Source organism: Haplochromis burtoni, unplaced genomic scaffold (genome assembly GCF_018398535.1).
Source record: "Haplochromis burtoni strain Fernald_Lab_line unplaced genomic scaffold, NCSU_Asbu1 Contig_26, whole genome shotgun sequence".
Lineage (NCBI taxonomy): Eukaryota > Metazoa > Chordata > Actinopteri > Cichliformes > Cichlidae > Haplochromis > Haplochromis burtoni.
The window spans coordinates 880,709-901,174 of NW_024582387.1; the positions used below are offsets into that span (position 1 = coordinate 880,709).

Sequence of the window (20,466 nt, forward strand, 5' to 3'; positions counted from 1 at the left end):
AGTTTCTATTCATAACAGATTCGGGAGGGAGTTGAACTCACAGTTCAGTCTGGTCCTCCTCCACTGAGAGGATGTTTACACCTCATTGTGTGTGTGGTGTGTGTGTGTGTGTGTGGTGTGTGTGTGTGTGTGTGTGTGGTGTGTGTGCGCCTGGGAGCATGAGTGTGTGTATGTGTCATCCGGGTTGAGCAGAGTCATGCATTCTTTCCATTACCCTCATCAAATCAATGTTCAACAGCCCTCCTCCATCTACTGTCCCTGTACAGCTGCAGTGTGTGAGTGAGTGTGTGTATTTGTGTAAATGTATGTCACTGGAATGCTTGATCAATAAACAGATAGGATATTTGATCAGGAAAAACTGGGACGACCGCCCTGTCGATGTGGGTTCCAGATAAACTGCTGTTGATGGAAAGCTGCTTGATGTTATTTCACAGCATGTCTGCTTCAATTCTGTGAATTTTTTAGTGACTGGTTCATTATTCTTACTTTTCTTTGAGCATCGCCAACAGTCTGTGATCTTTAGCTTTGAGAGAAATACCTCAGCAGTGACTCAATAGCATTTTACACCAGGATAAGCAGTAAAAACTCAAACTTGTGTTTAGTGCTAAATAGAAAAGTGCTACACATTCGTGATGTGCGGCATGATAAAAAGTTATGAATAATTAGTCCTCACCATATCTCAGATACCTCATGGTACCATATTTTCTGTGCTGTCAGACTACAGGCTTTCTTCTGGTTTCTAGAGTTTATTAAAGAAGGAAGGACGCAGAACTTTCAGCTTTCATGCCCCTCGTCTGTGGAACCAGCTGTCAGGAAACAGACACCCTCTCTACTTTTAAGATCGACTCAAAGCTTTACTTTTTGATAAAGCTCATAGTTACCGATTAGGTGACCCTGAACCCATCCTTTAGTTATGCTGCTAAAGACAGTTTTTTCTTTTTGTAATATTGTTTTTTGAACACTACTTTTATTTTGCAGGATTTTAGCCAAAGGAAAATTTGAATAACAGTGTAGTATGTCTATGCTTCAGGACTTCATGTGATGCACTGATAACTTCTTTTCCCCTCTCCTCACCTCTTCTTTCTCTTGTTTTTCCTTCCTACTATTGCAAAGTGCTCAGTCATAGGGTCTTTACCTTATGGTATAAAACAACCAGAGGTGACAGTTGTTGTGATTTGGTGCTGTATAAATAAAACTGAATTGACTTGAACTGATTCAATGAAAATTGCCTTTGGTGTGATAAAATGACCTACTCTAGTGCCATCCTTTTATTCTGGAACACCACAAGAGTAGCTTTGCATGAGTCACAGTTAAAAAATATAACTAAAACCTTCCTTTGAATGGCCAATATTTAGAAATATGACAATGTGTAGCAACCTAATTTTTAAGTTTTATTTTTTAAGCTTAAATCTTTTAGTAAATCTTACAGTAAAACCTGATTAAAGGAGTTGAATATATGTCGCTGAGACGGTGAAGTTCAGAGGTGTCAAACATATGGCCCTGTACGATAGACTTATATCCATCCTGCATGATAATTTCATATGTCAGTTATTAATGACCTGTCGGTATCTGGGAACCGAATCTTCAGCCCTGCTTTGAGTAGCAGAGATGCAGAAATGTGTGCATGTAGCACAGAGCCATGGCTCAGTGTCTGAGTGTTTAAATTAGTCTCACAGGCCTGAATGTGCGCTTGAAGCCATTTTTAATTCTTAATTTGCTTGATCTGCTGCTCATCACAAACAAGCACATTTTGGACTTTTAACTGTATTTTCATAAGTTTTCAGCTTTTCCTACTTATAAAAAACTTCCCAATGGTTATTCATACTATTCAAAGTAATTAAGCAATAAACAATTAACCTGTTGAACCCCAATCTCTGTACCTCTCTGAGGCGAGAGGGAGAACATCTGGTTTAACACGATATACTGCTGGATCTGTTATTTAAATATAGACATGTGTGGTATTGACAGAAATGTCAGAATATCAGCTAAAAGCTCACAAAACCATTTCAACAACCGCTGAACAGCTAAAACAGCAAACAATTAAAGTCCAAACAGATTCTACAAAAATATGTAAACACAAAGTGCGAACCAACAGCAAAAGAAGACCACAACTACACTTCACGTTTGAAAAACATTGTAATGAATTACCTGAATTTGACCATGATAAAAAGTGCACTTCCTGCATAGCTCTCTGTTTGCTTTGAGACCAGTTTTCCATAAGAGATCTCGATTTCATGCATTATTTGCTTGCTTATTACCACTCTACTGTTGTGTACAGTGATGTTGGCCACTGTTTTTTGTTTTTCCGCCTCTGACAAAAAAATTTTGCAATTCAATTTCAAGGAAATTTCAACTTTTACAAATTATGTCAAACCGCAAAACGCTTAGCTATTTGTATAATAAAACCTCTGTAACTTTGTGAAAAACAGAAAAATTTATCTTGTTCACTTTTTACTGTAAAATTCATTTTTTATGAGTACAGTTAAAAAAAGACAAAAAACAACAACAACAAACTGGACAGTCTGGGCAATTAGCTGCAGGAACTATTTCTGTAATTTTATTTTTTTTATTACAATGTAAGTCCAAAGAGTCAAGCTGACAGATGTTTTGATTTGTCACAGCAGGCTTTTATTTATCGTGTAGAAAAAGATGATCAAAGTGGGCTGTATGTGGCCTGTTAGAGTTTTTCAGGCCTTAGTCTATGTGTAGTAGCTGTGCACTGTCACCAGGGGGCAGTGTCAAAATATGTGGGACAACCGATCCCTTAAATTAGCTCCTGAAGTAAAATATTGTTTTTGTCTTTGTTGTTGCTCTCTCTCCATTACAACCTGCTTTTCAACCAATCATATATTTTTTTGGAGGCTTGCATGCAGGTACATCCGTGTTGGTTGCATATTCATAATCCTTCATGTCTGTCTTACTTGTGCTCACAACATTCATATTTTAACAGTGGAAACTGGGAGTTGCTGTAAGTACTGTGTGTTTCCAGCAGGTAGATGTTAGGTTCAATCCCATAAAAAGTCACCATCCCAAACACTCACCTGCTTTATGTCAACCATACAGAGATGTCAAGATGTGACTGTGTCGTCATGGCGACCTCTCAGTAAACAAACTCTTCTTCAATGGGCCACAGCTCACCAAGACAACAGTAAATATCCAGCAGGCCTGACAGTGTGTTTATGTGAAGTGAAACACAGATTTGATCCCTGGGTCTCCTGCAGAGAAAAGATTTTAACTGGAGGGAAAGAATAAATCGGATGAGAATATTTAACTAGTATATTTCAAAATAAATGAAACTGTACACTCTGAAAACAAATATGAAACTGCGTACACTGTGTGTGTGTGTGTCCTTTGCTTTTTCAAATTTAACCTGTAACCCAACAAAATGTTAGTTAATGTTAGTTTATGATGCGCCAGTGCTTGGCTTACGCTAGTTAGCTGAAATTGCTAATGTTAGCAGCTTATATTAGATGAGAAAGCAGAAGAGCCAAATTCTGAACAAATTTCAGGTATTAAGAAGCAAATCCGGAGATTGGCGCTTAAAATGCCAATCATCCATCCACCATTCATGGTGGTTAGATGATTTTAAAAAAATCCTTTTCAATTTTAGGGCTTAAAGTTGAGGTGTACCAACACAGGCAATATCTGGTATCCGTTTTCACACCACAGCTCTTCTCATTCAAGTCAGTGAAATTGACTTCTTCACCATGTTTGCAGTGTTGGTGTCCTGTCGGAGGCTTTTAAATTTCCGGTAGAATTGATTGTTGTCTAATAAGACTACACCCTATTCAGTAGGGTGCTGTTGAGTTGGTGAGTGAAAACTCAAATCAGCAGGAATCTACATCTGTGCTATGATGCTACATGTCTTGTAGCTTGTTAACTAAGCTGTCTAGCACTCCATTTTCTAACTACGGACATCACTGGTTTCAAAAACCAAGTGACAGTCTGAGTTGATGGCACAGTGGCCACATGCATCCTTTAAAAATAGACACAAAAAGCAGTTAGTAAATTCAAATAATTTTCAAAAAAGCAGTTAACTTGGAAACAAATATGGCATCATCATAAATAATAACATATCAATATCATGTTCTTTGTGAAAAATGTGATTTTGAGATTACTATTCCTTTAAGACTTAATTAAGACTTTATTCTGCACAGTGGGGAACTAAAAACAGTCAAAACCTCAGGAAAACAACACAAGCGACACAGTGGAAACTACATTACATGATCCACACACACTGAACACACTCTCACAATGAACATTGAACACTTAACTGTTTGGTATCTCAATATTTAAGTCATCTGCTGTTATAGTTCCACAAATGTTAACACCAGATGCTCAAACATGATCAACAGGATCATAGTAACTATGTTACTGTCTGATGTAGTTCACTGCTGAACTTGTCTGGCGCTGCGCGTTAGAATCACCGGAGACTCTAACGTCCTTATTATCACGACCAGAGAGAGCTCTAGTGAGTCAAAAAACTTGCTGGCGGACAAATTCACAGAACGGCCAAGTCGTGGCAGCTCTTGGACCGCACTTTCACTGCCATGCGCTGGTTGTTACGTGCCACCAGTCGGTCCAGGAAGCGCCGGGCCTTACAAGTGAGGCTCTCTTTCCGTTTATAAACGGAGCGCCTGCGTTGAATGGCCTCGGTGCTGTCTCGACGAAGGCGGATCTGTCGGACCACGCCCTCAAATAGCTCGGTCACGTTGTGCTGAAGCGACGCTGACGTCTCAATGAATTTGCAGTCAAACACGACTGCACATGCTCGGCCCTCTGGGGATAAATGACACAGACATATTAATATAGTAGCATGAATTCATTATTAGTACTTTTGTAGTTTTTATGTGTTTTTATGTACGTCTTGCACTTGCACTCCACCTTCCACAGCAACTTCTCTCGATCGGACTAAGTCACTCTTGTTTCCTACGAGGATGATGGGAAGGTTTTCGGCCTGGCGGGTACGTCGGAGCGTGATGCGGAGCTCAGCAGCAGAATCAAAGCTGGAGCGGTCGGTGACCGAGTAGACGATGACGTAAGCACTCCCCACCTTCAGACAGTCATTGTGAGAGGGGCCATCCTCCCCCTCCTGACAGGAAACCTAAACACAGAGAAGGTTGAACCCAGACTTTAAATCAGATGTTATCAGCTTCTTTGTGAATACTCACATAATGAATGCCTACTTCTTAAGCTGCTTGTGCTGGACAAAGTTGTCCAACTTTTTTAGTGACTTACACTGCACACACGTCTGTAGCCCCTGCACTGGTTTAACTCATAATCCTCTACGCATAACCAGAGAGCTATGCAAATGGCCACTATAAATTATACTGCTTTGCAGCTCAAGAATCTTTTTTTAATGGTACCAAGGTAGAAAGAACTTTATTGTACAGGCTTTTTAGTACATTTTAGGGCATTTGCAACATGTTTGTTAAATTTAGTTATGAAATTTGCTCCAACAGAACACTTTGTTCCGAATTTCACATTAATGTGAAAAAAACAAACTTACTGACACACGTATTCATATTATTTGTATTTGTGCACACCTTGAGATGTTTACTTTTTGTGGTCGTTTTTTTATCAACCATATCTTATTTCTTTTGGTAAAATTCATTTTGCTGTGTCAAAGCGACAAGTTTATGTTTTAGAGATCCTAAAATAAAACCTTAATCAACATAGGAAAAGTTTGTTTTTAAAAGAAATATTATCATCTCGACACAGTTCCCTACCATTGTTATTGTTTTTTTATGTGGCTGTGAAACCCAGAGATTCAAACACTGTAAATTTCCTGGCCTGCCCTACAGCCTTACTCTGTAACACACGGACACACCGTGGTTTTGAGTTCAGTTTAGTTTCAAACTGTCGCTTAGTTTCCACAATAATTTTTATTTTTTTAAATAAAGTGTAAGGGCTTTTTGGGTATAGAAAATTGGGATGTCTCAGTTTTCTGCAGCTGAGCTAGTCCAAAACAGAGATCATATTGTTTGTCTCTCCACTTTTAACTGAGAGGTTAAAGGATAACCTGGTATCTTTGACTACCCTTTTAATGAAATAGAGGTTAAAACCAATGGAAAAATCTTTTAGAAAAATGTGAAATTCGACAAACAAATCAATGCTGTGGTTAAAAACGTTCTTTCAGCTCAGAACATTCTCCATACTAAAATAATTTTTTTAAACCACTAGATCTGCAAAGGGTTATGCATGCTTTTGTTACCTGTAGACTGGACTACTTTAATGCACTGTATACTAGAGTTAGTCAGTCACTCTTGCTGGTCTGCAATTAGTTCAAAATGCTGCAGCCAGATTAATTACTGGGACAAAAAAGAGAGATCACATTACTCCAGCGTTGGCAGCCTTGCACTGGCTCACTGTGCTCTACAGAATCCAGTGTAAAGTTGCACTATTTATATTTAAAACCTTAAATGGTCACGTGCAGCCATGCTGTATGTGGCAGACATGTTACGTCCCGATCATTAAGCCTACTTCCAGATCACTGGTGCCTTTGCTGTCATTTCAAGACTCTGTAACTGTCTTTAAATATGTTTTTTTTCCTCCATCTTTTAGAAACTGCTGATATCTGCAATTTTGGTTAGAGGATATGTTATTTTATGTAAACAGCATGAATGTATGTAGCATGATTTTTTTAGGCTCCTTATTGTTTTTTATGTAAAATCATTTTATTGAAAAGCACTTTTCAATGAGTGATAGAAACCAAATGTACTTTCTAGTTTTAGTTACTATATTGATATTAACACACTGTACCAGTTTGTCGTTCTCCCAGTTGTCCATGACGATGAGCGTGGTTTCCTCTCCATCTACTGTCAGTGTCCTCTCATATGTGTCTTCTGTAACATACAATAAATACAAAAAAGACAGGTTTGAGAATCTGCTTTTGAGCTAAACGCTGTGATCGGCATGCTAACGCGCTCACATGTCGGTTTTTATTTTGTTTGGCATTTTAGCGTGTTTGCATGCTGACACTTGCTAATTGGCACTGAAAGTACCGAAGAGCAGCTGTGGCTAAAGGATATCAGCTCCTACAGGGCTGTGAAAAAGTATTTGCCCCTTTGTTGTTGTTGTTTTTTTTGTTTTTTTTTGCTCATTCATTATATTTAAATGTCTCACACCATGAAACTAATTTTAATATTAGACAAAATACAGTTTTTAAAGTACAAAGCTAAACCTATCCAGCCCTGTGTGAAAGTAATTGTCCTCCTTGATAATCAGATTTATCAGTGATTACAGTCAGACCTGTTGACTCAAGAAATTGCTTAAATAAAATCTGTTTAATGAAGTAAAGTAGGCTAAAAGATCAAAACCAACACACCATGCCACCATCAAAAGAAACTCAAGAACACCTGAGAAACAAAGTCCTTCATCTGTCGGTCTAAGAAGGCGTGAAGCCATTTCTAAAGCTTTGGGACTCTATCGATCTGTGGTGAGAGCTAACATCCACAAACGGAGAAACTTCGTAGAAGTGACCGGCCTACCAAAATTACTCCAAGAGCAGATCAGCGACTTATCCAGGAGATGACAAAAGAACCCAGAACAACATCTGACAAACCGTAGGCCTCACTTGGCTCAGTTAAGGTCAGAGTTCATGATTCAAAAGTCAGAAAGAGACTAAAAGACATCCATGGGAAAACTCTAAGGCAAAAACTACTGCTAATCATAGAGAACACAGGCTTGTCTCACATCTTGATGGTCCTCAAGACTTTGGGAAAACATTCTCTGGACTTACAAGACAAAAGTTGAGCATTTTGGCATAAAAATAACAGCATTCCATGAGAACATCATACCAAATGTGAGGGTAGTGTGGTGGTCTGGGGATGCTTTGCTTCAGGACCTGGACAACTTACCGTAATTGATGGAACCATGAATTCTGCTCTCCATCAGAAATTCCTGAATGAGAATGTTTGGCCATCAAGCTTGCGCCCTGACACTCAAGTGCAACTGAACAGGACAATGATCAAGAACACACCAGCAAGTGTGGCTTTGTCACAGTCCGGACTTTAATCAGATTGAGCTGCTCAGTCCACGCCGGAAAACCCTCTGCCCTCTTTGAAATTAATGCGTGTGAGCAGCAACACTGATCTATAAAACATAATCTATTGGTTGATATTGAATTAAAGGGCAATGCAGGGAATTGTGCATTTTCAGAAATGCTAGTATATAACCTCTCCTCAACTTCATTTTCATTGGATGCGTGAAAAACTGAGCTGTGTGTCTAGGGTGGACAGTTGTTGCATTTTGCACGTATACAAACATACTGAAGCAGCAGTAAAGAAAACAAAGAGGAAAAAAATGCAGGCAAAAGTTAGATGTTCAATTATTATGTGTCAAGCTATGCTCAGAAATTAGGCTGTAGGTGAACAAGCTGGAGATTCTCCTGATGGTGTATTTTTTTCTTTTTATGTTTGAAGGGGGAAATAAACTCCCTTGGCTGTTTTTCTTTTTCTTACCAGTAACAGTTAGTTTGTCCTCTTTGTCCTATTTGGAACATAAGGCTGCAGAAGCAGTACTGCTTCTTTTTTGTGTATGGGTCGCACACACTATGCAACATGAAAGGTGGATAGTGTTACCCTAACATGAGCCTGAACCTGTCCCTCGGTCTCGGTGTTGACTGGACTATAGCGAGATCACCCAAATCTAGTCCAGAGATTTTAGTTTGAACCAAAGTGGAGCACTGACAGAAGCAGCTGAACATCTCTGTTAGCCCTAGAGCTATGACTAAAATAATAAACAACATGGTGGACCAAAAAGAGACAACAATAAGGTAAACCCTGACAGCACAACCCACATAAAAATGAAACAGAAAAAAGCCAAAATGTTAATGTTTCAAAATGTTCTGTATGTTTCGTTGGAATAATAATCTGTAATGTCTGTGCTATGAATTACTCAGAAAAGAAGCCTTTTTGCATTCATCTCTCTGAAAATCAAACAATTACGCACAAATTATATGTTGTTGATGATGTTGGAGGCAAATAAAAGATCACTTTGAAAAGATAAAAAAAGGCCAATCAGTGATTAACCAACAACAAAAAACAAAAGTAACAAAAACAAAACATGTAAACCCATGGATGTATGACCATTCTGAAAACAGCAGACAGACTGCGCCTCGCATCACGTCAGACTATCACCTGATCGATGCAGCTTATCAATTATGGCCTGAGGCCAGTCAACACGTGACAGATGATCAATCTCAGGCCAGCCAAGGTTGATCTCACAACAAAGTCAGAGACAAAAAGTGTGTGCTGATCCACCGTGCACTGAGTCTGAGTGTGAAAGATTGTGAAAGCATGGTTAAAAATTGTCTGTGGTTAAGGAATCCTTTTGGCTAATTTCTATTTATACAGAGTCAGTTGTCAGTTAACATATCTGTGGCTTGTGCTAAAGCTTTGCAGCCACCATGAAAAGAAACTCAAGAACAGCAGAGAAACAAAGTCCTTCATCTGTCGGTCTAAGAAGGCGTGAAGCCATTTCTAAAGCTTTGGGACTCTATCGATCTGTGGTGAGAGCTAACATCCACAAACGGAGAAACTTCCTAGAAGTGACTGGCCTAACATATCTGTGGCTTGTGCTAAAACTTTGCAGCATTTTTGATTTGACATTATGGTATTGCGCAGCAAAGGGTAACATATATCTCCATTTGTTCTTATGGGGCTGAGTTAACATCATGAAGTTAGTCTGGGATCATATGAAGACAATGAAAACAAAGAGACTGCTTGAATCCTCTGACAAGTTCTCCAAGAAGACTAGAGGAACCCTACCTGTAAAATACCCTGAATATGTGCACTGAACTGAAATAGTTTATTTTTTTACAATATTGAACAGAAAGAACATCTTTCAAGGTGTTAAGTCCATCATTTTTCGGGAAACTTTAACCCTGTCAACTAAATTAAACAACACCTATACTACTACTACTACTAATAATAATAATTAACTATCTTAACTAACTAAAAACTATCAGTAAGTGTGACGATTTAGATGTAATGACCACCAGGCACTTAAAAAACAAGCACTCATAATGTCCCACCTCCAGGTTGTTCATCCTTGTCTGTTATCCCGGCAAAGATTCCTGCGAGGCTAGTCTTTCCGACTCCATGATCACCAAGCAACACTACTCTGTAAACACAGTCCGAATCACTCTGTGAGTCATCATCAGAGTCTGAACTCCACTGGGCACGGTAATGGAGGGACTTGTCTCCAGGGTGGTAGGACGCTGACTGTCCCAGAGGGGGGTGGTTGCGCTGGGGACGGGGCTGCTCTGGGTTGGGTTGGGTGCTGCTGGGGATCCAAGGCGGTTGCTGGTAAAGGGGATGAACTGGAGTGCTGCCTCGCCTTTGGAGGGGCTCCTTCTCTCTCTGGGTGTTGAGGGTCATGTTCCTACGGTAAAGGCATTAGGACAGGAGGGGCCTGAGGGAGGAAATAGGACCGTTAATGGTTCAGAGGAAAATCTGGTCCAAAAAGGTCCTGGCAAACTTTTTCAGAGAGGCAATTTGTTGTCTTTCCCAAATAACCACCTCTGTTTTTGCCACAGTGATGTAGAAATGCGCTCTGTTTTTAGGTTTAGACCAGAGAAGGTGGAGAAACACAGCAAGACCTTCATTTGTTTGCTAAAAGCGTAGTCTATTTTTGTGGCATAATGTTAACTACTCTACACTATAAAATGAATAATAAAGCACCAGAGATTTCCTTGTTAAAAAAAAAGGTTAAATAAATAACAGTATTTCAAAAGGAGAGCGTGACTGTGTTCTCCGGATTTCCTGCCTGGTTTTATAGACTGACCTCCACAAGTGTATCCAGAGGGATTGTGGCAGTGACAGCTGGGGAAGTTATGGTGGTCAGGATATATTGTAGAGAGGAAAAAAAGTTTATTTAGTTAATCTGAATTCTCAGAGCTCAGCTGTATTATTGGATTATATGGTGACAAAACGCAGAAACAATATATACAAATTCATCTTTAACTTCATTCATCTTTAATTTCACTGATCGTAGGTTTTAGCAGTAGTGCTTCAGTCTTTAATGAAGATACTATAGACCAGCGGTCCCCAACCTCTTTTGCGCCACAGACCGGTTTATGCCCGACAATATTTTCACGGACCGGCCTTTAAAGTGTCGCGGATAAATACAACAAAATAAAACTAATACCGGTACCGAAAAAAAGAAAATGTATTCATAACACACGTGAAAAGACCAAGGAAAACGGAGTAAACGATAACAAAATAACGCTGAAAACCGGTAAAAACCCTGAAAACTATACATTTCACACCTGAGCCTCAACTCTCGCGGCCCGGTACCAAACGACTCACGGACCGGTACCGGTCCGAGGCCCGGGGGTTGAGGACCGCTGCCATAGACTACACTTAGACAGTTTATTAGATACACCTAGTACCAGATTGAACTTCCATTTTTTAGGCTGTGCTGTTTTAACAATGCTCGGTACTAAGAGGCCTAAGTGTGCAAAGAAAAACACCCCTTATACCATCACAACCCTACTACCGCCAGCATAAACTGGTAATACAAAGCAGTATGGATGTATGGTTTTTATATTGTTTACGCCAAATTCATCCAAAAGTCGTAGCAGAAACCCTGATTCACCGGACAGGAAAATGTTATTCCAGTCTTTTACTCTACAACTTTGGTGAACGTGTGCAAATTTTAGCCTCCATTTCCTCTTCTTAGCTGACAGGTGTGGCACTTGGTGTGGTCTTGTGTTTTTACAACTCATCTGCTTCAAGATTCAACGGGATGCAAATTTGCATATCATTATAACCAGTGTTTATTTGAGTTGTTTCTCCTCTGACCTCAGACATTAACAAGGTATTTTTGTCCAGAGACCCACAGCTCACTGGATAGTTTCTGTTTTTCAGACCATTCAATCCCTGTAGATAAGTAGTCTCCAAAATACTCAAACTAGCCAATCTGACACCAACAACTATGCTGCATTAAAGGCACTTAAATGACCTTTCTTCTGATGTTGAATGCTATGTGATTGGCTGATTAGATATTTGAATGGGTGAAAAGTTGTACCTAATACAATGGACAGTGAATGCATAGAAAGAGCCTACAGATCAGAAAGGTGATGCCAATTCATGAGAACTTCATATCTGGATTTTTTTTTTAAATGGCCAGCAATCACCACTGCTTTGATTTTAAAAAATAAATCTGATTGTATGCTGTATAAAGTGCAGGAGAAAATTAGTTTGCAGCTTACAACATGTGATGATGACAATTTACTTTAAATTAGCCACTGAGCTAATTTAAAGTCTAATTTATGGCAACATGATTTTCATTCAGTAACTTTTCAAAAGTACTTCGTTCGTTCTCAGTGACGTCCACCCCTCACCCGTGACATGTGGTTTAAAAAAAACCTATGATCATGACGGCCCAAAAGCTCACCTTGTTGCTTAAAAATAGGTGTCCACAAATTAGTGGGTGACTTTATAGTGACTATGTCCATCATTTATATACAGGCTATATGTCTGCGTGCAGGTAAATTGAAAGCTGAAAGTACAGTTGATTATTTTTAGGGATTATTAAAAGATTGCAAGGCCATAGAAGGACTCAAAATGTGATAACTTTGCTGTGGACAGATAGCTGCCGAGCTAACCTTAAATAGTGTTTGTTTTAAAGTAGGGTTTTTTGTTTTTTTTTTAAATAAATGCATTTTTGAAGTGGTGTCTGAGTGACCTCACTCACTGATTTATGTACAGGAGAAAGCACTTTGCTAGGGAACAACACAACAAATAACATGCCCTTGCCAATTAAGAAATTTGTGAACAATTTGTACAGTGATTGCAGTTTCAGACAAAATTTACACCTTCATTACATTTCCATGTATTCTGTGGTATCACGTATCACTATCATACACAACACTTCATGCATTTCATTCAGTCATGTCATTCTTTGTTAAAAATGAGCTAAAGAAACCCAAAACGTTGTTTAATTTGATTTCTCTGTGAAAACAAATGCATTGAGACAATTAATACTATTATAACAAACATCACAGATGGGAATCAAAATTACAAACCTAAAAACATATAAACTCAAGAAACCTTCTGGAAAATGTCAAACTTAGGTCTCAATTCCAAAATCTAGCTAGAGATCAAAGAAGGAACCAAAAGGGACTTCTCCTATGCACCAGAGAGCAGAGACACACAAAAACCCTCCTATAATGAATAATTAACACATTTAAAGGTGCCAAGTACAACAGTTAGTGGTGGTGAAGGCCGGGCAGACCAAGTGAAAGCTGTTGGTTGCAATTAAAAAGTTACAGCATCACCAGTCCCACAAAACGGATAAACTTGAAGCTAAGGATGAGCAGTAACAAATCGCTCATGTAATACATACAATATACAGACCAAATAACTGTACTTGACTAGTTAATAAGAGGTGATGAACAACATTATTTGGTTTTACTTAAAGCAAACAAAACAAACTGAAAGAACGAGAATTATTTCAAACATGATTTTAGCTCTGAAAGTGAAGTTTTTTTGAATGAAATATCTAAAACTCGTTTATTATAGGACTAATAGCTAAAAACAGGACAAAACACACAGCATGTCTATAGATAGATAGATAGATAGAGAGACTTACCATATACACTCCATGCACAGCTGCTTCCGTCCAGCTTCAGTAAACAACAGAACTGAACTGAACCCTGTCTCTCTGACTCTGTCAGTGTAACAGTACCCTGGTGCCACAGTAACCCGCCTAGAAAAAAAAGTTCCACAACAGCGTTAAAAATTCAGCAGTGGAATCACGGTTATCTACCTCCTCCAGTGTGTGTGTATGTGTGTGTGTCTCAGAATGACAGCAGAGGAGAAACAGATATCTGAGGAGGGAGTGTGTGTGTGTGTGTGCGTTTGAGAGAGAGAGTTTTATCAGTGTGGAGGGCAGGCGGTTTAGGAAAACATTTTGGTCACTTCCTGTTTGACCTAAAAGACACAGTCTGGAGTAACAAAACAGCTCAGTTGGAATAGTCTAGTTTACAATTGATATGACAACTTTTTTAAAATTCTGGTTACATATAAATAAAAGATACAGACAATACTTGCTCTAATTTTCTCTCATATGTTATAATGGTGGACACTTATATTAAACATGTTTAATCCTATGATTGAAATAATAATTTAAGGATGCTAAGGAGACCAAATATCAGGCTTATTTTTACTCTGCTTAGGTTTAGATAAAACAGACTTACAAAGTGCTTTGAGTGGTCAAATTGAGTAGAAAGGTGCTATGTAAGTACCAGTCCATTTACCAGTTTATTAATGGCAATTTATCAGCTCCCTAACTACTGAAGATATAATTTTACTGCCTTTCTAAGGAATGAAAACAGCTGATTTTTAGGTTAGCAGAGAAATATTTCAGCTCTGAGGCTATTTTTTTCCCAGTTAATACAGGTAAAACCACATGTTGTTGTGGCATTGTTTAGTGTTTGCGTGATAAAATGTTGATGTCACAGCTGAAGAATTTCGTCACGTGTAGTTTGAGGCAAGACAAGTTGCATGTATTGACCAAATACAGGAAGTTCATTCACAGTAGGAGCACAAACTGTTAAATATGTTTTGAGACACCACCCTGTCGACGTACTAACACGAAGTATAAGTTGTAGTTTGCTCCATTGGGGTAATTTCATAATGGAAATATCCAAATTGACATGGAGGGGACAAAAATAACACATTATTACCTACCAGTTGATGAAGTCGCCAGTTTTGTATGGATTAGTAGCTAGTAGTCCTGGTGAGTTAAAATGATGAATTAAGACTTAAGGATATCTCTGCCTTTCGCAGATGACGTGATTCTGTTGGCTTCATTGGGTAATGGCCTCCAGCTCGCACTGGAACAGTTCACAGCCGAGGTCAGAGACGCGTTCCTGCCCCAAGTGGAGGAGTTTAAGTATCTCTTGTTCCCGAGTGACAGGAGAAGGGAGCAGGAGATCGAGGACTGGTGAGAAAAGTACTTAAAGACGGTCGGGTTTCTAGGACCTAATGTTAGCTGGCACGACGTTAGCTTATATTTATGTTGTTGTTTAGCTAGTTCTTGTTAGCTGTCTGGAGATGGGAGGGTCGCATGTCTGATCTGAAATGATAACCAACGATATTAAGAGTAAATAAGCAAGTTCATCTAGGATTTCTCATGTTAGAACCCTTACTAGTTCAGGAAGAAGTTGAAATGGAGTAGCAGCGGAGGATGCAGATGAACAAGATCAAAAGGAAAACACTAAACACCACACTACAAAACTTCTGTACAAACAGACCAGAGGAGTCGCCCCCTGCTGGTCAGTGGGAAACGAGCAGGTTTAAGGCATTCAGTGAAGGCTTAATTCAGATCCAGAAGTTAGAGTAGGCTAATTGCAATTGTCCTGCTTTTTGCTTACATTTTATTTGAATAATCCAAAGTTCCTAGAAAAAGTTATTCATGATTTTGTTACTTCCTGTCTGGACTACTGTAATTCCCTGTGCTTTGGTATTGAACAGTCATCTTTACGCTGCTTGCAGTTGGTCCAGAATACAGGATGCCATTATACGATCTTCCATGTAGAAATGAAAGAATCATTTTAAAAATGTGAAGCTTTAATAGCATGCCAAAGTTGGGATAAATCATATTCAAATTAAGTATTCAACATGAATATTTTCATATTCATTATTCTTAACTTCTACCTCTGGTAGAAATGGATTCCCACAGTTTACACATGAGCTGAGATGGAAAATTCACTTCCTCTGTGTCAGTGTGAGTGTTCTGACTGAAACTCAACACATCGCAGATGTTTAGCTTTTGTCCACCCCCTCAGGTTAAGAGTTTGAATATAAAAGGAGGAGTTTCTCTGTGCATTCCCATTTGTTTGAAATGTCGTTTCCTAAACAGCACAGTCTGGCACAATTGATTCATAACTTTATCAGTCAGCTAGTTCATATCTAATGGATTTCTGATTTGAGACCAAAACAACTCTACCTTTCTACCCCCTCTTTTTGATTTTGCCATCCGCTGAGAACTGCATCTGGCTTTAATCAGGTGTAGACAGCTCATAGAAGACTCATGCCATCATTAGTTTTATGAGCTGGTTGAAAGCTTTCAGTGTTTCCACTTGTTTTAAAAACAAAAAGCCTTTAAATGGCTTTAAAAAACAAATTTAATTTGCAGGCTTTTATCAAAATAATAGACTTGCTTTATACAGTACAACCTTTCCTTATGTTGTGGCTATTAACCTTCTCCTTTTAAAAGGAAAATTTACCAACAATCAACAAATAAACACTAAAAATCTAACAGTTCAGACTAAAAACAGCAGGATATCAATTAACCTGTTGTGCAGATTCTATGGATGTACACAACAAAGCAGAGTACCCCAATGACGAAGTGCCCCATTTTGAAGTCAATGGCCAGACTTAGTCACATCAGACCATGTACAAAATTCCAGTCCAGAGAGGTCGATTGAATCCACCACCAGTTGCCAGATTTAATTAAATCCCTCAATATTGTCATCTAAGGTGAATGTCAGTTTTTCCAGGGGAAGAATTCTCAGAATCTTGTAATACAAATCGTCCATTATGGGTACATACCGGGAGGTCCAGTATTGAATCACCAGTCTAGCTATGTAAAAAAAATTACTATAACATTAAACAAACATTATTTTTAGCCACATCGAATGACAGTATACAGTGGATGGAGGGCATGTGCAAACTGCACCATGTCAATATGTTTTTTTTAACTTCTTTTCAGAAGCTTTAGATCTTTGAACAATCCTAAAAAAAAAAATGCATGTTCTAGATTTTATTACACTTCGTACAGAGGGTTTGTGTGCTGAGACTGCCCCACAGCAGTGATATGCCGTGCAGTCTGGATTATTTTAAACTGGGTTTCCCAGCCATCATTACTGTTAAGCATGGTCCGGGAATTTGTTATATGGCCTGATCATCAGTCATGTGTCTCATGTCCTTCTGCCACTGATTTGTGATATGTAAATAGAAAGTTTGCATGACATAAATCTGTCTCATAGAGGCTGAGATATGATTTCCTATAAGCACAATGTTAAATGCTTTTTAAGTTTATGCATATATTGAGATGAAACGGAATCTAGCGTCAACATCGTTACACTTGATAATGCTCATGAAAATATGGAAATAAAGCCGTGGCATAAAAAAATAGGAAAATACGTGCTATTTTGTCAAAATGTTTACTTAACTAAGACACTTCTTTGTCATTTAAAACTCTGTTTCAGTTTCAAAGTTACAGAAAAATTATCCACTAAAGTTCCAAGAGTTACTGGGAACTCTTAAAGAAGAGCTACTAGCTGTAAAAGCAAATAAAGTACATCTATCACAACCTAAAAAAGAGAAAAAACTATTTAGTAGGAAATGAAGTTGATGTTAGAACAAACATACGGTTCATTTTATCACCCTGATTTTTAAGCTCTTATGAGAGCTCGGTTTGCACTGCTTTACTGAAAATCTGTAGAGGGCGACAGGCCTGCACTGCAAGGTTTAGAGGTTTAGTGGACAGCCAATTCATATCAATTTGTCTCTTTTATTTGCAGAATGTGAAAAAAACCAAACATTTACCGTAAGTGGTAACATACATTAAGGACATTATCATACCTGTATTATACAACTCACTCTATTACACAGTTTTTTTATGGCATTTTCTTGTCTTAAGTTTCTTATTTTACTTTGTGTATTTTGGTTTTTGTATTTTTTATTTCTATGTTTCTACAATTTTCTTCATATTGGAGCTGACAATAAAGCTAACTTTAATTTCTTTCCTTTTATAAAAATCTAATCCAAATGTCAAATAACAGTTACTGCCCAGTGATCCTAACCTTATACTTTGAAATCATCCTATGTGAGACATTTTGTAAACCATAAAGTAATCATCAAACATTTCTGGGAGACAAAATGAAACATGTTGAATGTTTTTCTGCTTTCATTTGTAAGTTTAAAGCTGCATTTTGTTTATCATATTGAATTGTTTGGCTAAATTCCTTTCCTTTGGTTAACGAAAATTCCAGATAGAGTCTGTATACATGTAGATTAGTTCCACTAAACAAGCTGTACATATGTTTCACTGACAGTAGTATGAGTATTAGTAGTAAGTCAGATATTGAGTTCTGCTGCCACCACATGGTCAGAGGAAGTCAAGCAGCGGAGAGTTTTTAAATATGTTTCTTCAGTTGCACAGTGAAAATCAAATTATAGTAAATATAGCAAAAAGAAAAACTAAAAACTGTTCTCGGCTTGTACCAGGGTGGCCAGTCTCTAGCGGGGTTGACTGCCTGTTGCTTCTAGTCCTCTGGGACTCTGAAGCTTTGTCCAAGTGTGGCCCATCTGGGGCGTCCTTGCTTCTCCTGCTAGGATGGACATGCTGTATGCTTGTTTTTTTTCTTACAGGTGCAGCAGTTGGTGATACACTCTACATGTCTATTTGTATTTGTGCTCTGTCCATTTATTATATTTTTCCCCATTTTCTGCCCCCTTTCCTTTTTTTCTTACCTGCCTGTCCTGTCTCAAACATTGTCATACTATGCCACATATAATGTAATTACTGAAATAACAATTTCCAGCTGTCTTTTTGTGACCTCAAGCTGAAGCGCACTTGGGTTCTGTGAGATTATAATATTATTTTATGCCATGTTAGACCCCTAATTAAAGATTGTGAATTATTATGTAGTTTTAGTTTGCATTATTCTCCTGAATTAGAAGAAGGTGATAACTATTGCATTTGTTAAACTGATTTGCATTACATTAGACTGCTGATTTATTGTGAATGAATGATATTGTTTTATGATGCATTATACTGCTGAGTTATAAGAAATACTGTTCGCAGAAAGTCATCGCCTTATTTGTCTGATTAGAAGAGAACAGAACATACTGGAGTTTTCTGCCCCATCTCAGCAGGAGCAGATAAACAGGGAGCCAAGGTCGTAGCTTAGGCGCTGTGTGAGAGAAAGAATGTGAATGTTTAGGCTTTTATGATTAGGTGGGGGCCACTAGAGGCTATAAGAGTTTGATCAATGCTCCACCATTTTGAGATCTGATGCTGTCTGCGTACGGTGTCCATCTCCCACGCGTGTGATCATTAAAATCATCGTTTGACTCAACCCGGCCGGACCAGTGTTGTTATTTTGGTTTTTCCTCTTGTATCCATCCCCAATATTTGAATCCGTAACAGTTCTGCAGTAGGACAATGATCCAAAACTCTCCAGCAAGTCCACCTTTGAATGGCTCAAGAAAAACAAAATGAAGACTTTGGAGTGGCCTAGTCAAAGTCCTGAAATGAATCTGCTTGAGGTGCTGTGGCATGACCTTAAAAAGTCAGTTCATGCTCGAATACTCTCCAGTGTGGCTGAATTACAACAATTCTGCAAAGATGAGTGGGCCCAAAATTCCTCCACAGTGCTGTAAAACACTCATTGCCAGTAATGCTTGATTGCAGCTGTTGCTGCTAAGGGTGACCCAACTTGTTATTAGGTTTAGGGGCCAATTTATATTGCCTCCCTGGAGCTTAGATTCTCTTTCTTATTTGACTTTGTTATATTTATTTGGAGCAAACAATTTAAAAATAGTCGTATTCTTCTATAAGCATCTTAAAATATGACACCTATCCTGTACTTGCTCATCTCACATCAAATTTGTACATAGACCAACTTGTAAATATAAAAAACAGATTGTAAATAATCTTCCAAACCCTTAAACATCTCTGAGTCTGCAGCTGGGAGAATAAAAACTAAAACTGTCAGAAGGTGGCTATGCTGACAAACTCCTTTATTAAACTGTGGGGCAGTATTATTTAAGCTTCAATGTTTAAATGGGTCTGTCACCTTAGAAAGAAACAGTAACATAGAGAGCATAGTGGCTAATTAAGCTGAATTTAAATTGTTATCACTTTGTGTGCCAAATCACCAGATTAATGATTTTCTGCAGCATTCATCACATTGTCTGTGGAGGTTCTCAGTCATCCAGGTCAGAGTAATCTAAGGAGCTTGGAACGAAAAGCAACTGGAAGTTTCTTGAGAGGTTTCTGTGTTACACAGTTTCTGTGTAGGAGAAGTCATCTGTTCCAGAAAATGCCCCTTCTAAATGATCAGACACTGCAACACCGCCCCTTTCATGAGAATATGCAGGAAAAACCCTGGGTTGCCTTGGCAAGCTGATAATAGTTTCATGTGACTGCTTATAGCGATTGCCAGTGTTAATGCCAGTGGATACAGATAATGGAAATATACCCTTGGTATGTTGAACTTGCTTTGTAGTTCAGGGCCCAGAGTTACAAAATCCATGAACTGAAATGGCAAAAAAAATCCAGATAATTCCATGTCAGCAAACACAAAACGATGATAACAGATAATTAAAAACACAAGACGACTGACTAATAAAGTAAAACAGGAAGTAAGCAACGAAAACTAAGCAGAGAATCACAGATGTAAAAGTAAACTTAACATGGGGAAGAGACAGAACAAGAAAACCC

At 38.4% G+C, this 20,466-nt stretch overlaps 1 protein-coding gene across 4 annotated transcripts; it reads right to left on the reverse strand.

The window, feature by feature from the left end:
- Window positions 1-1,094: 1,094 nt before the first annotated feature.
- rem1 (RAS (RAD and GEM)-like GTP-binding 1) lies at window positions 1,095-15,282 on the reverse strand. 4 transcript variants are annotated; one of them, XM_014332243.2, is made up of 7 exons: window positions 15,161-15,282; window positions 14,700-15,087; window positions 13,600-13,716; window positions 10,037-10,416; window positions 6,763-6,845; window positions 4,885-5,104; window positions 1,095-4,779 (listed from the first exon to the last, which is right to left on the reverse strand). In XM_014332243.2, the coding sequence occupies exons 4-7, from the start codon at window positions 10,380-10,382 to the stop codon at window positions 4,502-4,504; spliced, it is 927 nt and encodes a 308-aa protein (XP_014187729.1). In that variant the 5' UTR covers window positions 10,383-10,416; window positions 13,600-13,716; window positions 14,700-15,087; window positions 15,161-15,282; the 3' UTR covers window positions 1,095-4,501. The 4 variants fall into 4 exon arrangements, with proteins under 4 accessions (XP_014187729.1, XP_014187730.1, XP_042074912.1 ...); XM_014332244.2 differs by adding an exon at window positions 10,789-10,826 and having other exon boundaries at window positions 14,700-15,281; XM_042218978.1 differs by having other exon boundaries at window positions 14,700-15,280.
- Window positions 15,283-20,466: the final 5,184 nt, after the last annotated feature.

Bases quoted from the DNA above. Each gene is read 5' to 3' on its own strand.
- rem1 (XM_014332243.2), bottom strand. From the start codon at position 10,382: ATGACCCTCAACACCCAGAGAGAGAAGGAGCCCCTCCAAAGGCGAGGC. The intron at 6,846-10,036 runs GTGGGACATTAT...TGTATGTTACAG, and splicing joins CAAGGATGAACAACCTGGAG to AAGACACATATGAGAGGACA. The intron at 5,105-6,762 runs GTACAGTGTGTT...CTCTGTGTTTAG, and splicing joins ACTGGGAGAACGACAAACTG to GTTTCCTGTCAGGAGGGGGA.